This window comes from Lagopus muta, chromosome 15 (assembly GCF_023343835.1).
Source record: "Lagopus muta isolate bLagMut1 chromosome 15, bLagMut1 primary, whole genome shotgun sequence".
NCBI classification, from domain to species: Eukaryota; Metazoa; Chordata; class Aves; order Galliformes; family Phasianidae; genus Lagopus; species Lagopus muta.
Window position 1 is genome coordinate 3,322,817 of NC_064447.1, and position 21,809 is coordinate 3,344,625.

The window sequence follows — 21,809 nt, forward strand, 5'->3', positions numbered from 1 at the left end:
ATTCAGTCCCACGTTGATTTTTTTCTCACTGAAACGAGGGAATCGCTGTATGAATTGCACCCTGAGAGCCAAGCCCTTTTGGGCTTGTCAGAAAGCCATCCATCCTCTTTCCCGCTTGTAGCATGCACCAAAGGGCCCCCTGAGTGCTTTTTGTCTTGTGCTTTCCTTTCGTGTAACTCGAGTGATGGCAGGGGCACAGATGAAGGTTGCCCAGTGGAACGTTTCCTGTGGTGCTGACTGCTCGTGCTGCTGAATGCTCGTGCTCTCGCAGGTTGGCTTTGTGGTGGTGTTGGTTGGGGATGTCTCCAACAAGCAGGAAGTTGGTTCTTTTCCTCCTGTTTTTGTCCCCTTGGCTGCTGATTTCCTCTGGGAAGAAAGCTGTGCATTCTGCAGTAAAGGAAAAAAAGCTATACGTAATGGGAAGGGACGAGGCTGCGAAAGCTGGAGGAAGGGAGCTGAAGGCGCTTTGAAACAAAGCATGGGCCGAGGAGGGAACACCATGTTTTTGCTGTGGTAATGCTGATACAAAGACAATAAATGCAGGGTTAGAAGGGCTCACTTGGGGCTAATTGGGAAGCGGACCCTGGGAAGGAGAATCAGGTCTTTGCTCTGTGTGTGGAAATAGAAGAGCTGGAAAGCAACATATCTCTGTGATGCAATGTTTGTGAGAGGAGGTGATAAGCTGTGTTAGATCAGTTGATACAGTTGGAAAAAAGAGGTGAGCTTTTAGGTGCTTCCTTCCTTCAAATTCTGATGAAAGGGCTTCAGAAGAGGCCCTGTGGCTTGTTTGCTGGTTGTCCCTCCAATCTGTTGGTTGCAGCTATCCTCTCACAGAATCTCCCCCTCCTGCTGCTCTGCACAGAGATCCTCATTGCTACTGAGGTCTCTCCATGGCCAAAAGGGCTCTGCCATCCCTGTGCTGGGTATGGAAGACCTGGTTTGGGCCAGGGAGAGGGGAGCAAGCTCTGCTGCTGTCCATGAGCTCATTGTCCCGAGTTTCCTGCCAGTAGCAGCTCTGGTACAGCCGTGTGTCAGTGCTGTGCCCGCTGCAGCGTGTTCCCATGAAAGGAGGTTAACGCTGGGCAGTGTGAAAGCAGCTCCCACAAAACTCGTTCTGCTTTGGGACTTCCCATGACAGGCCTTTTTTTTTTTTTTTTAAAAGCAATCCACTTGGAGGAGCTCTGCCTACAAACTGGCTTTTCAGGTTCTGGGGAAAGCCGTGGCCCAGGGCTGAGCAACACCTCTGCTTTGTGTGGGGTGGGCCTCAGCCGGGCTGTGGGCTGGAGCTGGGGCTTCCCAGGTCGGCCCTGGGGGTGATGCCCCATGGAGGGAAGCAGCCCCTGTCGCTGGGTCTGGCCGACTGCGTGTTGCACTTCTGCAGTGGGGACTGAAAGCGCTGCAGCTGAGAGCTGAGCGTGAGGCAGGAATAGGAATTCCTTTTGGGATCATCAGTCCTGTTCCTCTGGAATCCAGCCCCAGAGAGTAGCCAGCAAGTCCCAGCATGTTGCCCTGAGCCAGGCAGGGTCTGCTGAGTGTAGCATGATAGGACAGTTTATTTCGGGCACGGAGCCCGCATGCTTAGATATAAATAGTAAAGATTTTATTCCATTCAATGTATTGGATCTTTCTGCAGTGTGAGCACATAGCCCAGTTAGTGCTGAATGTCTGAGACGGGCAGCATGAGCAGGAGTCCTGGGTTGTTTTCCTTTCCTATTCAGTGCACCCAGCGACAGGACTGGCAGAGCACCCTGTGTGCTGCTGGGGCTGCTGCCTATGAGTGAGATGGGCTGGACATTTCTGTGTCTTCATCTCCAGAACTTTTAACCTGTCTTCCATAATCCTCGTGGCTTCTACCTTTCTTCCTTAGTTCTTTGTGGAGGCTTTGGCATCGTGTGGAGACCGTACACCCTTTGTGGAGGTTCCACCCTTACTTGTGACCAAACACAATGCTTATTAATGCCCGCAGCCACCTGCCTGTCACCATTGTACGGCCTGTTTCAGTAGAAGGACTTAAAACTTGAGGATGGATTCCTTCTTTTTTCTTTTTTTCTCTGAGCTCAGATGTGGATTAGGTTCTTTTCAGCTGAAGAGGTGCCAGACCCTTTGTGTAACTTTGTCATCATCTGGTTGGAATGAAGCAGACAGGAACTGTGCAGATCTGGCACTGTTACCGTAAGGTTGCCTCCCTGCTGCTGGGTATATACTTGTTGTTTTAGGTAACCCATGGAATGTGTGCATTGCTTGCCAGCTCACAGAGCTGTGTTGCATCCTCTCTAGCTACAACTTGCGTTGTGGGGGCTGCAACCTGGATTTAATGGCAATTACTGTGTCTGGCTCATGGGTAAAATGTCCTGGTGCGCCTGGAAAGTAGAACTATAGATTGAATGGATGTTAGGACTTATTGCTCAGTCTGTTAGTGTCCAGTAACTCCTCTCACAGGTCAGCACCCGCCGTGCAAGTGACAGAAGAGTGTTCAGGAAGGATGTTCCCAGCCTTGGCAGCAGTCAGACCCCCAGGGACGAGGGAAGCAAGAGGAGAGATTTCACCTTGGAAGTGAGTGGATTTATCAGGCACCATTTCCCATGGTTGTGTTCCTGTGTCCCTGAAGAGCCCTGAACAGATTCGGTGTGTGGCTCACAACTTGCTCTGAGATGCAGAACCCCTCACTCAGCACAGGGAGGGCAGGGCAGGGTTTGCCTTGTCTGTCAGCCCTCCCTCTGGTTGCAGGCAGTGCCATCGGGAAGGGCTGGGGCAGCTCTAACAGTGAGACAGTAGCTGGTGGAGTTGGTGCACGGTGTGTTGGTGTTGAGGTTACGTGTTGTCATGTCCTGTTAGCTGAACTTTAGGGGCTTTTTGGTTCTGCTTCATTTGGCTGCTGACCAGGACTAGTGGGAGCCCGCTTAAGATCACATCCCTGATGCTTCAATACTTGCAGCAATCCATGCTGCTCTAGGAATGAGGAAGTGGTTTTAAAAAAATGAACAAAAAAACCCCACAAAAAATACAAAAAAACCCCCAAGTGTCGAGATGATACCACAAAGAACAAATCGGTGGAAGAGTTTTTTCACCAAACTCTGGTCAAATCCTTACGAATAACAAACAGTGGCTGTTTGCTGCATGGTGAAAGCGGAGTTTATTCTTCGTATCAACCTCAGCTGTTGAGTCCCCAGATGTTATGTAGTGCAAGTTTATTGGTTGTGTGCTCTGTTTGCAGTAGGGACAGTAAATGCCAAATTGACATAAGGCTTGCGTGTGCTGAAATTTCCTTTGGGCTTGTTCTTCAGCTCTACAGATGCACCGTGTGTTTCAAACTTTTGTGCGTGCTGCAGAAACGTTGGACCTACTGCAGTATAGACCTGAGCAGTACATGAGGGCACTCTGAGGTTCTGGGGCTTAGTAATCAGCAGCTCTAAAACAGTGATCATTAAAGGAAGTTTAACTTCTTTGTGATCTCAGCAGTGTGTTGCAAAAGTCTTCCCAGGGGAGAAGAGATCGGACGGCATGCCTGATCATGCCTTTTCTGGGTAGCCTACCTCGCTGCCTCCTCCCCTTCCTGTTTCCACTTCGCTGCAAGGCAGCCCCTTGCTCTGCCGGTCAGCAGCAATGTCTGCTTGGAAGGTTTTCCTTTTAATCTGGATGAGATCATCCTGAAGCTGCACAAGATGCTGCTTTTACTGTTCTGCAGGTCTGGCGCTCACTCAGCTTTAACTTCGTGCAGGTTGTAGCAGCTTGAATTTTAAAACCTTGGGGACTCAGATGTCTGGGGTTGGTGAAGACAGCTTCCATGTTTCGGGTGTTGTTGCCCCGTAGCAATTGGCAGATGGGAGATATGTTTCTCCCTCACCTGAATGCAAGATCAGTACTTTAAAGTGAGCTGCAGAAGACAGCTGGCTCCAAACTGCTTTGCCAAAAGGTGTGAGCATGCCTTCCCTTTCACTGGCTGCCCTGGGACTGCAAGCTCAGAGGGAGCAGTGAGGCAGGACTGCCTTTCACTCAGGCTGGACATTACATTGTAAAAATGTTTCACTATTTTTCTTCTTTCTGAAACAAAGTTAGAATGTTGATCATTTTTCTTCATGCTGTGAGTTGGAGCATGGGGCACGCATGAATTTACATGAACGCACACCTGCAGAGCAAGATGAGCTCTTCCCACAACTGCTTTTCCATTAGACAAGGAAAGAGAAGATGGGTGGCCAGCTGTTGAGCTCCAGCAAGAGTAGAAATTGGAGCAACAGGAGCGTCTCCTTTTGCAAGAGGAGCAGTCCTCGCTGCTGTGGCATTGCTGGAGTGTGTGGGCCTACTCTTTTAGTTGTACTCAGGGGAACAGAACTCCTGTCACGTTGGAGAAAGCAGATGTGTGATGCTGAGTGAGGATGCACTGCATTTCAAAGGAACGTGTAAAAAAAGTAGCCTGAATGGCTCAAATGCTGCTGCTTCCATCCCTCCCAAATACACAATGTCTTCTAGTGGCGTCTGTGTTTGTTATTTCCTCTAAGAATTTTTTTTAGATTGCCATTCACCGTGGATCTATGTAACTTTCCATAGGAAATGTTGTCATCCATCTGCGGCAGTTTTGATCTCATTTGCCAGCGAGATATTTTTATTTAGTGCAACAAATTGTGATTCTTAGCTGCTTTTAATGCTGAAGTTGGTGCATGGGCAGCAGCTATTCCAAAAGCAGCCAGAGCCAGCAGTCTCTCTGCCTTGAAATGCATTCTGGTGCCTTGTTCTTAGCTTTCCTTGTGTTCTGAATTGCAGTTCTTGTAATGAATGTGCAGGCTGCTAGAAAATCAAAGCTACAAATGCAGAATTTCAATGAAAAAGGATACCTTTTTTAAAATACAGAGGTAGGATTTTGTTGTTGTTGTTGTCTTTTACTTTCTAATGTGGGATTATGGCTGTGCTGACAAAACCATTTTTGAACCTTACCTTACCACATCATCGAGGCAGTGCCCATGGTACCAGTTGGTGAGCCCAGCTGTGCATCCCTTGTGCTACCAATGCAAACCAGTGCCGTGTCTTCTGGAGTCCCAGTGAGCTTTTGCAGTGAGTTAAATATGTACTAAAATAGTTTCGGTGATGACTCTTTCCTGCTTCTTTGTTTTGGTGAGCTCCAGTGACGCCGAAGAACACAGTCCCAGGAGCCTGCTGTGCTGCTGCTGGGGAACCCAGGGCTCTACTGCCTCAGCCTAGGCACCTTTGGGAAGGCTGCAAGAACAAGGCTTGTTTAGGTGAACCTTCTTCTGCATGAACTTCCAGTGTTGGCAGTCGGTTATTTATAATTGGATTTGTTAATGCTTGGGTTGTTCATGTGATTATGCTGTTATCCAGTCTGGCTGCAGGCAGTGTGGCACCGGACCAGCAGCAGTGTGATGTCCTGTGCAAGCATACAGAGATGTGTGAGCTGCCTGGGGGCTGGTGGTGGATCTAGGTAAAAGCCAGCTCCGTTTGGAGGATCAGGCAGTGGTCATTCACCAGGGGAGGGAGGTGCTGCTCAGCTGCAGTGCTCAGTGTGCTGTTGCTGGAGCTATGAGGCACTTTTGCTATCAGCCCTTGCCCAGGTGCAGCCCATAAGCGGCGTGCTCTGAGCGAGGCATGAGGATGTGGCAGCAGGAACGTGGCTATCACATACCGTGCCATGCAAAGCTGCAGGGTGTGTTCATGGAGAAACACAAACAGGATGAAGACACCAGAGTGCTTCCAGAAAGCTTCCTGCTGCTCCCTCCTCTGTGTTGGTTGTGTTTTATGCCTGCTGCTCCCCTTGCTGGTTTCAGGGAAGGCTGTGGATGGCTCTGTGTTGGGTTTACTTTCAGAGTTGGAGCTGAGTGCCTGCTGCTCACTATCTGGACTATGTCTGGGCTCGGGGGCACATGCTGCATAGTGCCATGAGTGTCATTCTGTCATCTGGGACACACATGCTGTAGGAGAAAGGGAAAGGTGGTGCTTCTGCCCAGTCTGCTGTACTTGGCTGCTCTTGCTGGTGCTGCTGGCCTTTGGTTAACAGGGGAAGTTTGGAAGCCCTTTTGTGGAAGCTCTCCGTGTGTGAGGCTTGGCTGTCAGCTCTGGAGAAGTCTGTGAAGTTATTTTCCTGTCCAGCGACTCCAGCAAAAATTCACTCTGCCTCTGGTGAAACAGTAGTACTTAATTCCTGCCGCACTCAGCACCTGCACTGAGAAAATAATTTAGGCCTCAAGAGATGCAGAACCTACCACCTCCCCCTTGTGATCACTGCTAGCTTCCCACAGTGCTGCAAATGTGAGTTTGGGGCCATGTTTTCACAATCACTTCAAACCGTGCTGCCTGGAGAAGCGATTCCATCATCTGGCTGCAGCTGCTCCTGCTGCTTCCCCTCTCCTTGCACTGCCACAAGTTTCATGGAGCCACGCGGTGACTTGGAGCAGGGAAGGAGCCTGGGCTGGAACAAACCAATTTCTTTGCCAAGTGATAGGGGTTGTTTTCTGCACCAGGCAGCTGCAGGAGTGGCTGTGCCAGAACAAGAAGGGGACAGCACAGCACCTGGTGACACTGCTGCTGTTGGCTCGCTTCTCCTAGTGGCTGTGGTGTCTTCAGAGCTGGAATTTTAGTGTTTACTTCTGTGTACTGACTCCTGCTCTGCCTTTTGTCTGCTGGAACTAAAGGACCTGGAAGATGAGAGCCTGCTGCCTTGGGAATGTTAGCAGACTGCAGCTGGAGTCATCTTCTAACCTGTTTATGGAGAAGTGCAGCTACAGATCCAGGAGGCACTAGCAGAAATCAGGAGAGCTTTTTGAGCTTTTTTCACCTCTTCCATATGAGGGCATCAGAGCTGCGTGCCCCTCATGTCCTACGCAGAGCTTCTTTGGAAGCCCATAGGAGCACATTTTTAGTTGGTTTCCATCGTGATCCCTGTCTTCTGAAAATCAGGGAAAGGAGTTGCTCAGAGGGACCTCGGATCTGCTTTCATGGCCATGGGATTGGCTCACAGCCATTTGCACCGCACTGGTAGATGTTCTTACAGCCTGTGTTTAAGACCCTCTGGCTCTGCGTAGCTGAACTTCTCCAAGATCCCTGGTTCCCAGGTGAAGCTTTGCACTCCTTGCATCTCTTCATACCGGTATCAGCCTGCAGGGCTTTGCATGAAATCCAAAACCTTCTTTTTTTTTTCCCCTTCTTTTTTTTTCTAATGCAGCTTCGTATTTCCTGTCTATGGTTCTGCCTGGTGTCTTCCAAGACAGGAAGTTTCCACTGGTATTTCTCAGCTAATTACATTAAGTGGTTCGAAGTGAGATCCCTCAGTGCTGGCTTGGTTGCTTGTGTAGCCACAGAAATTAAAGAACCGTGACTTCTGCATTCAGCCTGCCTTGCCGATTCTCTCTGCAGCATCTCAGTAGTAGCGCTTGTGCTCTTTGCACAGTCTGCTTTTAGAGCCATCTGCTCAAGCATATACCTTTTGTTTGAGCTCCTGCCATTGCCTCTGGATAGTGCTCTGAGCTGGGGCGAGGTGGGGCAGGCTGTCCTCCTGCTCTCAGGGTTTGACATCAGCACGAGTTGTCCCTTGCTTTATGTCCCATGATTACAGATGCTTCCTGGTCCCTGGTTGTTCTGTAGGCTGTGTTGTTAGCTTGTCCCCACAGCATCTCAGGATAAATTCACCTGTTTTTCTGACCCCCTGAGGGCATTTGTCAGAGCTACCAGTGGGTCAGTGCATAGTGACAGCATATATTTCTGGGAGGGATATGGTGTGTGGTTCCATTGGAGCCTATGTGAAAGCTGTTTTAGACGGGAGGTGTTTTGGGAGGCAGGTGACAAAGACTCACGCCTGGTTTGGGGTTTCAGCTAAGCTGATATCACGGTGAGCCATCACTGAACAGGCAGGTCCTACCCTTCCTGTCTCAGGTTGCTCACAGCTTATCTGCAATTCTGAGCCTCTTTGCAATGTCAGATCAACAAGAAGTAATTTACTTTTGGGTACGGTTAGTTTTGTGCTGGTGGAACACCTTGAGGCTCACCAGGTAAAATCTGCCCTTGGGCAGCAGCTCTGTAAAGCCTCGCAGCATCTCCTCCGAGCTCACTGGTGAGGAAAGCAGGAGAGATCCGCACCAGGACAGGGTTGATGCTCTTGCTTTATTTCCGAGGGGGTTTCTTAGTGTGGGATGTAATGCAGGTCTCAGCCAAAGCCTGGGTGGTGCTGGTTCCTCAACAGCTTTCCCCTGGCACACAGAGCCTGCTTTGCCTTCTCCATCCCTGCCTGCCCTCAGCCCTCCATCTGGCTTGTTTTAAAGGTCTGGCTTGCGCCTGGTGTTTGAGATAATCCTTGTAACTAGTTGGGTCTGATCCATGCTAGATGATGTTATTGGCAGCACTGAGGCTGACACCCTGCTGCTCCGCTTCTCCTCGCACTCCCTGCCTTCCCCCTGCTAGCTGGGCCCACAGCAATTCTGCTGCCTCCCTGGCTGCTGTCTGGAGAGCACATCGAGGATCCTGACTTCTTTGCTGCCGTTCTGCTCAGAAGCTTGCTGCTTGCAGCCAGGACAGTGAATGTGCCAGCAGTGCAGGCAGGTATAGAGCCCTTCTGCCTCCCCCCAGCTGTTTCTGACAATCCCCAAGCTTCTGTCCTACCCAGTGTGGTATCCCAGTGTGTGTGCAAAGGGGATGGTAGGAAGGGCCTGGAACAGATCTGTACAGCCAGGATTGGAGTGGAGAAGAGGGACAGGGAAAAACTATTTGCTCGTCTGGCCCAAGAACTGAGGCATCAAGTGAACACAGGAAGTATCGGGTTTAAAGACAAGCTGAGGAGGACAGCTCGTCGCACAGCATGTGTTTCTGCTCTGCCACAGGCAATTAAGGGTTCTAAAAGGCTGCGATCAAAGATTGCATTGGTTTCTAAAGGGAGTTTGATAGGTTCTGGAAGGAAAATCATTGGATGGATATAAAGATGAAAACAGAATGGTTAAATGCAAAGATGTCTCTGGCACAAGAAGTCCCTGAGTTATTCATAGCTCATGTAGTGGCTGTCCAGGGAGACATGACTGTCAAGTGATCCTGTGCTCTGTACTGATTGCCAGGCATCCTCTGGTAATGAGATACTGGGTTTAGGCAGACACTTGGCCTGACCTTGCATGGCTATAAGGTGCATGATCTTATCCCGCTGCTTTCAGCGGTCTCTTGTCTTGAAAACACTGATTAGGGCAGTACTGAGAGTAGGGATTGTTTGAGGATATGTGACCATTCAAATGAAATATGTGTCAATGCAGTCAGCTTTGAAATCAAGCCTATTGGTCTGATTAAGTACATGGATACTGTATCCTGGAACATCTCTTGAGAATAGGCATGGGGTCAGTGTGAAACTCGGTGTTTCGTTGCCTGGTACTGAGGTATTTGCTTGCTTTGTTGCTCTTTTAGGTGGTGCTTGGGCAAGGGGCAAGTGTGGGCACCAGCAAGTCCCTTTCAGAAGTGCACACGAGCAGGCAGGAGCCCTCCTAATATCCTTGCTATCTGTATCACGTAGGAAGTTGGAACAGATGCTTTTAGGCACCTCTGCAGCTATAAATGGAGCAAAGTAAGGAATTGTGACCTTTTGTTGTGAGGCGTTGCATCTGTGCATGCAGGATGGTGGTGTGTGTACAAAGAGTATGTCTGTACAGGCTGGATCGTGAATTCCCAGACTTTTGGGGGCCTGTGGTATTTGCTGAAACCCAAACCTTCATCCACCTACAGCTGAGTCGTCCCTTCCCCTCGTTCCAGCTCAGCTGAGCCCTGCTCTCCTGGCAGCCAGCCCAGCCTGTGTGACTCTGCTAGCAGCTGGTCGTCACCCGCTTTTAGATGAGATTCTCCTCTTCTAACCCAGTCCAGCTCACTCTCCTCTCCCTTTTGTTGACCTGTTCCCCCCTCCACCATGTACTGTTTGCACTGGTAAACCTCACTGCTTGTGTGGCTCCCTTTCCAGAGCAGTTGGGGTGAGCTGTGGGAATTGGTAGAAGTGCCACAGATGGCAGGATCGGAGAACCAGAGCCTAATTTAGCCTGGAAGGGCCCTTGCAGGCTGTCTGGTCTGTGTGCTGCACTGCTCAGGGCCTTGTTTAGCTGAGTGCTGGATGTCTTTGAGGACAGACGGAGGTCTCACTGCCTCTCTGGCCATGCCCATGCTCAAGGAAGAATTCCCACCTTACATTTTAGATTTGTTGTGCATTCAGAATAAATTGTGTCAACGTTTTAACAGTGCTGAGCTTTCTTTTGTTCCCTCTCAAATCGTGCGTACCTGCAAAGTTACCGGGATGCTCGTCCCGTCGGTTTGTTTTGGGGAGAGGATAAGGCTGACACCCTGCTGGGTTCTGTCTCCTGTGGGATCTGTGGTCTGGGACAGCACAAGGAAGCTGGGAAGGAATTGGATCTGTTGGCCCACTCAGCACATGTGCTTCCCGCTGTGAGCCTGCTATTGTGCATGTGCTAGGAGAGGAAGAGAGAAATACGTGCTTGTGGAGTAGCTTAGGTTAGAAGGCACTGTGATCTCATTCCTCCAGTGACATCAGTTTTCCTAACCATTTCTATTAGCATGTGCAGCAAAGTCATTACTCTCACAGCCTGGAGAAGTTGCTCAGTCTCTGTCTCGCTGCGTGCTGGAGAAGGCAGAGAGGTTGCAGAGTGAGCAAGGAGTCCCTCAGGTTGCTTTGGTGTTTCTGTAACTCAGCTTTATTTAAATACCATATCATCATTATTTATGTATGAAAACCATTCTTAGAAAACTGGCATTAATGCTCTACTGATGTTCATGCTGCACTTGCATTGCTGTATTTCTGGAAAATGATTACATTTAAAGGAGATTAGAAGAAGCAGTTTTAAGTGGCCACTTGCTAATTCCCAAATAGCAGTTAGTAGGGAAATGGTGCTGCTTGGCTTTGGGTAGGCAAGGGAGCCTGTGTGAGTCACAGGCTGTTTTTAGAGAGAGGTCAGCAGCTTTTAGCACTGCAGTTACTTAGCTGGTTGGACTGGCTCCAGATCTAATTAAGATATAATTATGAGTATTTCTTCTGGAATCTGAATTTCACAGTAGTCCCAGAAAATCTTAATGGGGAGTAACTCTGAAACTTGTAGCTGTGATCTTTGGCACTTGGTGTGATGTCCCCCAGCCTCAGAAACAAGAGCTCTGATTGCTGAACCCTCTCCAACACTTGGAAGTTGTCCCATGCAAGGCTCGGGTCTGTGAATGGCAGCCGGGAGAAGGTCGGCCCGGCCCTACAGCATGGGCTGCATCAGGGATGTGTCTGACCCTTCCTCACATGTGATCTTTCCCCTCTCCTAGGCCTGAAGACAAACGTGGGACGATGTCGGAGGCACGGCATGACAGCACGAGTAGTTTACAGCGCAAGAAGCCGCCATGGTTAAAATTGGACATCCCGGTGCCAGTGCCTGTGCCGGTGCCAGAAGAGCCAGTGCAGGTATGGGGATTGCGGTCATGCAAGGGATGTGCAGAGCCCTGCTGTGCTGACAGCGTCGTCACTGGCAGCCCTGGCCAAGAGAAAGACAGTGCTGTGTGTGACAGGTCACTGGGATCAGTAACGGGCTGCCCCTTGAATGGGATATTGAGGGAAGGTGTGTTTCACTTTAGATCAGTGGATGTGGCCATTTGTAGGGGGTAGATGTGAGAGTGAGGTATCTAAACAAGAATTCCTTCAAGGAACTGAAGAAGTGAGGGGCTTCTACAGGAATACCAACCTGAAAGTGCTGGAGTTCCTGCTAAAATGAGCAGGGAATTAATCTGACTTATGACTAGCCAAGATAATGACAGGCTGTCATCAGAAACAGCAAAGAAAGAACAGTTACTGGCAACACAAAGTTGTTAATAGCATGAGTGCAAGAAATTCACATATGAGGAGAAATAAGTGTTACTGAAGAGTGGTGGAGTAGAGATGAAGTGACAGTTTATTTGGGACTTTGCAAAGCATGAGTAGAACACCCATGTTTCTGCTGGGAATAGGAGGAACAACAGGAATCTCTGCTTCAGAGTGGCAAAAACTCTTACATGTGGGTGAGATGACTGCTGGCTGCTCGTGACCTTGCTGCAGGGTAATAGGCTGCCTACACCAAAAGCAGGTCCATGAGTGGAGTGTGGTGTCTGGGTTCACAGAAATGGAAGGTTTTGCACCTTCCCTGGAGGGGTGTGCTTGTCTTAAAATGGCATTTATGTTCTTGGAAAAGCATGGACTGGCCTCTGCTGTTCTTTGATCCAAGGACTAAAATGGACTTCTGGCAGGTACACCTTCATCTTGATCTTCTGAAACCTTCATCTTGACTGCTAACCAAGAAATTGCGGTGCTTTTTGCAAGGATTAGAAGAGAACACAGGGTTTTAACTATATAGGTTGAAGCTTTCTGAATTGGTTAAGGCTTAGATGAATGTTCTTTTACCTGAAATCTCTAAATCCAGCTAGGCTTCTGGAGAGGCACTACGTACACACAACAGTGGAAGTTGGCACAGGTAATGTTTTCTGAAAGCAGTGTGTGGGAGTGCATACAGGCTCCCATGGCTTAAATTCTGAGTGTCTACGCATTGTTTTAACATAAAAACTTAAAAAAAAACCTTAATTAAAAAAAAAAAGATAAAAATTGATAAAAATTACTGAAAGTTTTTATCTGTCTGGCTGGAAGGACTAGAGTTTCAAGCAATTAGAGATAGTGTCTGACCAGAGAAGCAGTCGGTTCACTGGCAAGTGAAGCAGAGGGGTAATCTGCTCAGTCTGTGTTTTAGAAAGGGGGTGGTATCTGCCAAGCTAATGGCAAATTCATGCAGAACAGCCTTGGGGCAGTTAGTAGGATGGGCTGAGAGCAGTCTGGTGATTTGTGTCAGGTTTGGCAGGTGACATTCAGCCAGGAGGTGCTAGGAGCTTTCAGACCTGAGTGCATGCAGACAATTAGGTTATGAACAAAGCTGATGTGGCTTTCCCAGCTTGCTTAGCCTGTGCCAGGCAGCAACTGCAGCACAGACCCACCCACGACTCTCATAGTCTTTTAGTGCAGATGCAGAGCTATTTATAAAGCTAATTTCACTTGGCCCTGCTTGGTGTGCTTTACTTTACATTATGCAGTGGTCTAGGAGCTTGTGATCTCTGTTCCTTCTGGCTAGAAAAAAAGCCAGAAGGATGCAGGAACTCCTGTAACACACCCATCTGCAGATGGACATCAGTCTGTGGGCTAGGCTAGAGCCAGTCTGCACTGAAACTATAAAAAAAAAGCCTCTTCAGATGCCAAGTTCAAGTGCTGACTTCTCTGTTCTGCAGATCCAGTCCTGTTTCTTCACATTAGCCAGTCATGAACTCAGTCCTTGTTAGGCTGCATGCACCCAGCTTGTGGCTTGGGCTGGGGGCAGAGGGGGGTTGTTGTGCTGCTGACTGAGTGGTTCACGCCCTGGCTGGCCCTGTAGATCATAGTTCTAATAATGCTGACTCCCCTTCTGCTTTCCTTTCCAGCCAACAAGACGCCAGGCCTTTCTACGAAGTGTGAGCATGCCTGCTGACAACAGCCGCGTGCCCTCCTTGCCTCATGAAGTGAGGAGACCGGTGCTACAACGACAAACCTCAATCACCCAGACCATCAAGAGGTGAGCTGCTGAGCTCCTGGAGCCTGGTTTAGTGGATTCTGCCATCCGTTGCTGTCCTTTTTTCATGGTCTTCTCGTTCTCCCATGGCCTGGCACTTTAAGTCATGCTGTCAAAATAGGATTGGGTTGTCTCCCTTGTTGCCTGTCATGAGGTTGAGGTAGAGGGTAGGTGCAGATAGATTCTCAATATATGAGCCTGATGGTGCTGTATAGCTTGCCTTCAATAAGTGAGGAGCAAAGTCCTGACAGAAAAATAGTGCTGATCAGAACAGTGAATGGTTCTTGCTGATCAGAGATAAGTTTTGATTGCCCTTGTGCCTGAAGAAGCTGGCTGTTTCAGGGCCTGATGTGTAGCTAGCAACATATGATGCTGTATCCACCAGGATCCCCAAGGCTTTTCTCCCAAGCTCCTTTCCAGCTGGGTGCCCCTAGCACGTGTTGGTATCTGGGGATGTTGCTCTCCAGGTGCAGGGCTTTGCACTTCTGCTTGTTGTCCTTCATGAGTTTCCTCCCAGCCCATTTTTTTCGTCCTGTCAGGGTCCCTCCAGATCAGAGCATGACCCTGTGGAGTATCCACCACTCCACAGGTTTGTGTCATCTGCAGACATGCTGAGGGTACACTGTCCTGTTGTCCAGATCATTAATGAAGTTATTAAATGGGATTGAACCCACTAACCCTTGGAATACACTGCTAGTCACTGGCTTCCAGCTAGACTTAGTGCCACTGCTCACCACACTCTGGGCAAAGTCATTCAAACATTTATTTATCCACCTTATTGCCTATCCAGCCCTCAACATGGCCTGAAATCAGGCCTCTGCAAGTCTTTGTGCCAGGACAGTTAGACAAGAGCCTGTTAAGGTTGACAGGATATCCTGGGAGGATGCTGTAGGGGCCTTGATAACAAGCACTGTATGGAAGGGCCAGGGCAGCCTTCTCCCCCATAAGTCCTTACAGACAGGGCACATGGAGCTACAGTGAGCAAAAGAGGGCTGGACAGTGATGGTGAAGCTCCTGGATACCAAGGGAGATGCCAGTGTCCTACTTAGCATCAAGCACATGTGGCTGGTGTACTGACAGACACGTGTCATGTCCTCCATGCCTGTATGCAATGGCAGTGTTGGGGACCAGCTGGTGGCAGCATCCGTGCCTGTGCCTAACAGGCTGGGTAGCAGTTTTGTAATCCTGAGTGCAGGGGGTTGATGCCATTCTGCAGTGCAGAGTTTTCTCACGCAGGCTGTTGTACAGCATGAAGAGCAGCCAAGACTCTGTCCAGGAGGAATTGCAGCTTGTACATGGTTTTTGCAGTGCACTGTGGAATGCAGGTAGGAAGGCAGGCGCAGCAGTGGGAAAGACTGCGTGAGAGGCAGAATTACAGGAAATGTGAGAGACGTGGAACTAGCAGTAAAAGTGTGAAATAAATGGATCAGAAACAAAGACAGGGAATTGGAAAGTACTGAGGATAGCCTAAAAACCAGTGCTGTGAACAGCAGAGGTAGGTGTGCAGTAAAGAACTGCAGACCATATATCCATAAGGGTGTCACTGGGATTTATTTTGTGAGTCCAGGGAGGCTGTCTTCTGGGTTTGTTGCTTAATGCAGCTCCTGTTAAACACAGAATGTGAAACTGTTCTAGCAGCAGGACTCCATCCCTTCCTTTTCATGGGGCTTGCAGGACACGCATCAAGTATGTGCCTAAAGTCAACTGCGTGTGGTCCAGAACATAGGGCCATAGGAGTGATTCAGCTGTTTGAGTGTTGGCATCTAACACTGTTTCCGGTCTCCTACAGTGTCCAAAATGTCCAGACAAGGCAGCAGATGCAGCACAGATCCTTGTGCCTGAGGTGACACCCTGCCAGGGTCACCCAGAATGGCTCCAGGACACTGAGTGGCATCAAACACCTGTATCCAAAGAGATCATATCTCAGCTTGCTGACACCTCTGGTGTTTCACTCTGTGCTGTCCAAAGCCATCTTGTGAGATCTGCAGTTGTATGTCTGGGCTGAAGAAGGCGGATTAAAGAGGTCTGGGGGTGGCAGGGGATCGAAGCATCCGTGGTGTCATCAAGACCAATGGGAGATGTACATCAGAGTGCAGATGCACCGATGGGATTCAGCAACCTCCTGGATCCTGCTGTCACGTGCATTGTGGCACAATTGCTGCTGATTGGGGTTGAATAAAGAGATGGGGAAATGTTAGACATAGGTTGCTGCCTGCCTCCACAGCCCAGCGGGCTCTTTCCGTTCAGCTTTCTTTTCTTTGCAGCAGACAGGTACGGTTTCAAAGGAGTCAGACCCTGCCTGTTCAGGGGAACCGGGTGGGCAGGAGTTCCCTGAGAAAGCGGCAGTCCCTGCCCCGATCGTTTTTCAGGTACTGGTAGAACTGAGTGTGCAACCCACCCTGCATGTGTGTGCAAGGGCTATTGTGAACTGCACCGATTCTGGCTGTTGCTGAGACCACGTTGCCTTCCAAGGCCTGACCAGGAGGCCTGCAAATGGATGGGAGTGAGAAAGTTCCCGTGTGCATCTAACAGAAAACAATGGTCACTCCTACTAAATATCTAGGCAGATGTCAATAAATAGCATGGGACTAACAAACTGCCCACTCTCCAGCCTCACTTCTTTCTGTTTTTCCTAACAAGCTGACAACCTCCTGGTGTTCACCATAACTGCAGAATTGCTCTGGGGCAGCCGCCATGCAGCCTGTCCTTGCTAGCTTTAATGCAACATGTGAAATACACGTATCTTGGTCTCAAAGCCTTCTTGGAGCAGAAGAGGAAAGAGAGAAAATTGCACCAAACAGATGTGGTTTGAATGAAGCTCAGAGTTGGTGAATTCAGTATAGCATCCACCCTTTTCCTGTCGACATCATGAATTTTCTAATCCTAGCGTGACTGGCTTCTCTTTGAGGTGGAGATCTTTGTTTACGTAGCACTGATGAGATGTGCCCTGGACTCCTGGAGTAGCTCAACAGCCCATCAACCACTACCCCCAGACTAGAACTCAGTGAACTTTTGAATGAGACAGACATGGTGACTTTGTGTTTATCAGGGACTGGACCCAATGCCCAGATGTTCCTTCCCGTCCTACCTTCCTCATCACTACCGTTGCCAGGTGCCACTTTGATGCTGTGTTTGCATTTACAACTGCTGGTCTTTGGACTTCAGCTTTCAGGGCTGCTTAGCTTAAATTGATAGAAGAACCTGCCCTTGTACTGATTCATTGCTTGCTAGTTCTGCAGGATCTGTAGCAGATGATGGGGCTCCCTGGCTGGACATCCCTGGCTCTCATTGTTTCTCCAGAGTGCTCCAAATGCTCTAAACTCAGTTTATAAGGTTCTCCTGGACTGTCTTGTGTATGATCAGAGAATGGGACAGATCCCTATCCTAGCCCTGGGCCAGCAGTGGTTGCAGGCAGTTTGGGAGTGATACTTGCTGTGCAGAGCAGCTGTGGCAGTGCTTGTCCTTCCACACTTAATGGGAATGCAGTTCCACGGAGCTCTGAAGCACAGCTCTTTGCAGTGTTCATCAGCAGGCTAATAGTGGCCCCGTGTATAGGCTTGTCACCCAGGGTCACCTTGGTGTCCAAATATTGGTAATGAAAGTTGGAAGTTGTGTTACAAGAATGTCTTGTGATGTGTGTTGTGCCTGCGCATCTGCACAGCTGGTGCATTGTGCCTGTCTGTAGACTCGGTTCAGGAGTTGCAGGACAGGCTCTGACCCCAGGCCTGTCTGCTCTGAGCTGGGACAAAGACTGCTGTGGGTCAGTGACAGCAGAGCAGTGCTTTGAGACCTGCATAGCCCCTTCTCTGAGGGATGGCACCCAGTGACTAGCTGAAGAGTTCTGGAAAGGTTTGGCTCAGCGAGGGCAGGTAAGGCTGGCAGTGGCTCACTTGATTTTGTGCCTGCTGGAGGGCCTGTTCTGGGTCGCTGGGAGAATAACAGTGCTTTTGGCAATGGTTGGTGGTTTGCATCTGCAAGTGTGAGCTGGAAAGCCTGCTTTGAATTCACATCTTTTTACATAGTGGCAGGATGTCCTCAGTTGCTGGTTGATGATACGTATCTTTGTTCTGCAGGGTGCAGTAAGTAAAGCACAGGATTTAGTTTCCTGTCTCTGGTGCTCTGACTCAGTTCAGCAGTGTGACCTAGTTCTAGATGTAACCCTCTTTTTATGTTAGTGTATGTTTTGATACTCCTTTTGTGATTTGTGAGGTCTTCCTTCTCAGCAACTGGAAATCCTACCTGTAAGCAGTGGCCTGAGGTGAGATTTTTGGGTTTGGCTTGGAAGGGTTTTCAGGTTTCAACACCTGGGCCAGCTGTGTGCTGATGCAACTCGCCATCTTCTAGTGCAGGATTAGCCACAGTGGGAGAGGGCTGGCAGGGCTGTGACAATATTTAGCTTCTCCTGCAGTATTTGAAGACTGTTACTCTAACTTACACCTATTCCTCTGCCTTCCTTAGTGTTTTGCTTCTGACCCAATGCTCTTCCACAACAGCAGCCACTTGGCAGCAAACCTGCTTTGTGGCTGCAGCCCTGTGCTCCTGCTTCTGCCACCAGCAGCTCAGAGCTGTGTGTGCCTGCTTCAGGAGAGGGCAGGACCACAGCAAGCATTTGCCATTGATGTTACTTGTGAGCAGGATGGGAATCCTGCAGCATGAGATGGATGAATTTGGGGATGTTCTGGGGGTGTGGTGGGAGGCTGGGAGAGAATAATGAATTCTACTGGCCATTGGGAAAAGCTACAGAGAACAACTGCAGCCCTACAGTGGGGACCTATAGCTGGCCTGAAGATGGTAAGTGTTTTCTGTGAGTGTCTTTTAGAGGGGAAAAAAAAACATTTCACAAGTTCTCTGAATTTCTGTTCCATCTCCTCTTTTTTCTTTATAGAAAAATTCAGAATTAACTGTTCTTTACTTACATTGAAGTTGTTGTTGTTGTCTTACGAGGGAAAAGAGTGCTGTTGATGGTTAAACATTTCTGACCAAGACCTGTCAGGTTGCTGAAACTGGCTGAGGACAGGCTCTGAGATGCTCGTGGGGGGAAATTCTGCCTACATCTGGATTGGGGTTGGCTGGAAGTGACTATTGTGGGTTTTATCTTTTCATTTGCATAATCCCAGTGAACGTGATGCTCCTGTTTTACCTATATGCTGGCATTTTTCAGAGGCACAGCTGACTGGTTTGGAGTAAGCAAAGACAGTGATGCTACACAGAAATGGCAGAGAAAGAGCCTTCGCCACTGCAGCCTGCGGTATGGGAAGCTGAAACCTCAGGTCATCCGGGAAATGGACTTGCCCAGTCAGGACAATATTTCTCTAACAAGCACAGAAACCCCCCCTCCACTGTATGTTGGGCCCTGCCAGCTGGGCATGCAGAAGGTGAGTACCCTGGGACAGTCAAGGCTATCATGAGCTTCCTGCACAGTGTCTTCACCATTTTTAACCCATTTGTGGGCTTAATTCTGCCTAAATGTGTCTCGTCCAATGGGTTACAGTCAGTGACTCAATGTGGTGTCTATTGAGTCTGTACTGGGGCTGGTACTACTTACTATTTTAATCAGTGACATAGATAGTGGGGTTAAGTGCAACCTCTGCAAGTTTGCAGATGACCCTAAGCAGGGCAGTAAAGTTGATAGAAGGGTGCCATCCAGAGGGACCTTGACAGGTTTGAGGAGTTGTCTCATGTGAATTTCATGAGGTCCAGCAAGGCCGAATACAAGGTGCTGTACCTGAGCTGGGGCACTCCTCTGTGTAAATACAGACTGGGTGATGAATGGGTTGAGAGCAGTCCTGCAAAGAAGGACTTTGGGGTACTGGTGAATGAAAAGCTCATGTAAGCCAGTAGTGCATGCTTGCAGTCCAAAAAGCCAACTGTATCTTCAGCATCAAAATAAATGTGGCCAGCAGAGCAAGAGAGGTCCACTCTGCTCCACTCTTCTGATAACCACCTGAGTACTGCAACCAGTTCTGTGGCTCCCAGCACGAGACAGACGGGGACTTGCTGGAGAGGGTCGAGAGGATGCCACAGAAATGTTCAGAGGGCTGAAGCAGCTCTCCTACAAAAACTGTCTCAAAGGCTCAGAGAGTTGTGGTTGTTTGGCCTGGAGAAGAAAAGGCTCCAGGTAAACCTTATTGCTGCCTTTCAACACTGAGAGGGGGCTTGTAAGAAAGACAGAGAAAGTCATTACTGGAATCTGTAGTGACACAGGATTTGTACTGACAGAACAAGGAGCAGTGGTTACAAACTGAAAACTTGATTATGTTATGGGACTTGGAAAAGCATATCATGCATCAGCTGCACCACAGCTCCGCTTACGAGTCCTCAGAAATTGGTTTGGGTGCCTGCAAAGGGTATCTGGTAGCCCTTCGAGTGCAGTCCTAGGGGGCCAGGACCCTGTCAGTCACATTCGGTTACCAACACCTTAGAAGTAACCCATAATATTCTAGCAAAGGAAGGACTCCTTGCTCCACTCAGCACCTTAATCCATACAGTATTAGGGTATCAGTGAACACCACTGCAGTGTGGGTAAGTGTGAAATGAATTTCTTCCAAACCAAGTTGATCTGTGACCCAAAGCCTGGCTGCGTTCCTGATACAGGAGAATATTGTGTCTTTCAATCCAGTCTCACCTTGTTGAACGCTTTGGTCACAGGATACTGAGAAATGTTGTTGGGCTCTACGTGGACTACATTCAGTCAGAACTTGGTTTCAGTAGGTGTAACTCCATAAAGCTTCCTATTGAGTGTGCAACTGTGGATTAAAAAAGGCTCATAAAACATTAGGATAAAGTACAGAAGTCATAAAGAAACCACAGCTGTGATGATGTAAGGACAGAGGAAGGGTTTGTAGCTGAAGGCAGTGTTTTCATTAGGTTGATTCGTGTGTTTGGCAGCTTTGGTCTGAAGAGTCCCAGAGAAGGGCTTGTAGCTCCTGGAAGCTTGCCTGCTTTATCCAGCTGTTAGGATTAGCAGAAACAGATGTAAATATACAGTTAAGCTCCACCAGGATACTGCTTAAATCCAGAGCTGTACACCAACAGAAAGGAAACTAGCTCTTGAAAGAGCCTGGCTCTGTTGAGGGATTTCTCCAAGTCATGGTCAGATATCACGTTCTCTGACTGCAGACTTCTCTGTCACAGGAGATGAATGAATCCAAGAGCTTAGAAAGGGCTGAAGGAGCTTTGAAGCTGTCATTTGAACATCAGAAATGTTGAGGATGAAAGTAATCAATACCAACTAAAACCCCCCAAAACAACGACAAACAAAATAAATGAGGAGGACTTTGAGGACTTGAGCTTGGGACTCGAAAGTTATTTCCTATCTCCCTAATGTAGAATTGATTGGTGTTTTTTTCGGCCTGGTTCTTGGCTGGCCACTGTCCTGGTCTCAAGAGGAGATGATGGAGGCTTGAAAAGAGGAGAGCTTGGTAGGCCAATGTTGGGGGGTGGCTGTACTTATGGGTGGGCTTCTTCTCTGGCAGATCATAGACCCTTTGGCCCGCGGCCGAGCTTTCCGAATGGCTGACGACAGTGATGGCTACAGCATCCCCCACACCCCCATCACGCCAGGTGCCACGTCACTCTGCTCCTTCACCAGCTCACGCTCGGGCTTCAATCGCCTCCCGCGACGGCGGAAACGGGAATCTGTTGCCAAAATGAGCTTCCGAGCAGCTGCGGCTCTGGTGAAGGTATTGTATGTGGGAGGGCAGGGATCAGGGTGGCAGCAGGATGCGGCCCTGCCCTGGAAGAGGAGTGGGAGGGAAGGAGCTGTCTTTTGTAGGAAAAAGCACTTTCTGTGAGTAGAGAAAGTGAAGGAGAGCAGTGGTGGAGGAGAAGAAACCAGGACAGGTCCTCTCTTATTTCAGCTGTTTGTCTACCAGACAGGATGTGCAAGAAGCAAGGATGCTGGCTGGTTTGTGGCGTAGGTCTTGCTTGCTGTTTATCAGCTGTGGGGCTTTGATTTCCACAGGCAGCAGCTTTAGAAGATTCCAGCAGGTCTGGTTACGCTGGGACCTCTGGGTGGTCTGTCTGCATCGCTCATGGCAGAGTAGCAGTGCCTGAGCCTCTTGCTATGCAAGGCTCTTTTCTGGGTCTCGTAGGGGTCATGTATGAGTGACCTTTTTGCTCTGTGACTGCTGTTCAGCCATTGTGCAATGTGTGGTAGCATGTTGCAAGCCTTTTTGGGAGATGGGATCAAGAAGTGGGGTAGCACTAGGATTTATCACCTGGAAGGTGCTGCACATCAGT

At 49.0% G+C, this 21,809-nt stretch overlaps 1 protein-coding gene across 10 annotated transcripts in view; it reads left to right on the forward strand.

Annotated features, from left to right (window-relative positions):
* Positions 1-21,809, forward strand: part of RHBDF1 (rhomboid 5 homolog 1) — a 34,341-nt gene that overhangs the window by 2,998 nt on the left and 9,534 nt on the right. For 3 of the 10 annotated variants that reach the window (XM_048961253.1, XM_048961250.1, XM_048961254.1), the window contains exons 2-6: positions 11,278-11,413; positions 13,441-13,571; positions 15,833-15,937; positions 18,730-18,943; positions 21,044-21,250. In XM_048961253.1, the coding sequence (XP_048817210.1) occupies positions 11,300-11,413; positions 13,441-13,571; positions 15,833-15,937; positions 18,730-18,943; positions 21,044-21,250 (771 nt within the window). In that variant the 5' untranslated portion in view covers positions 11,278-11,299. The other 7 variants (XM_048961246.1, XM_048961247.1, XM_048961249.1 and 4 more) reach the window with 7 other exon arrangements.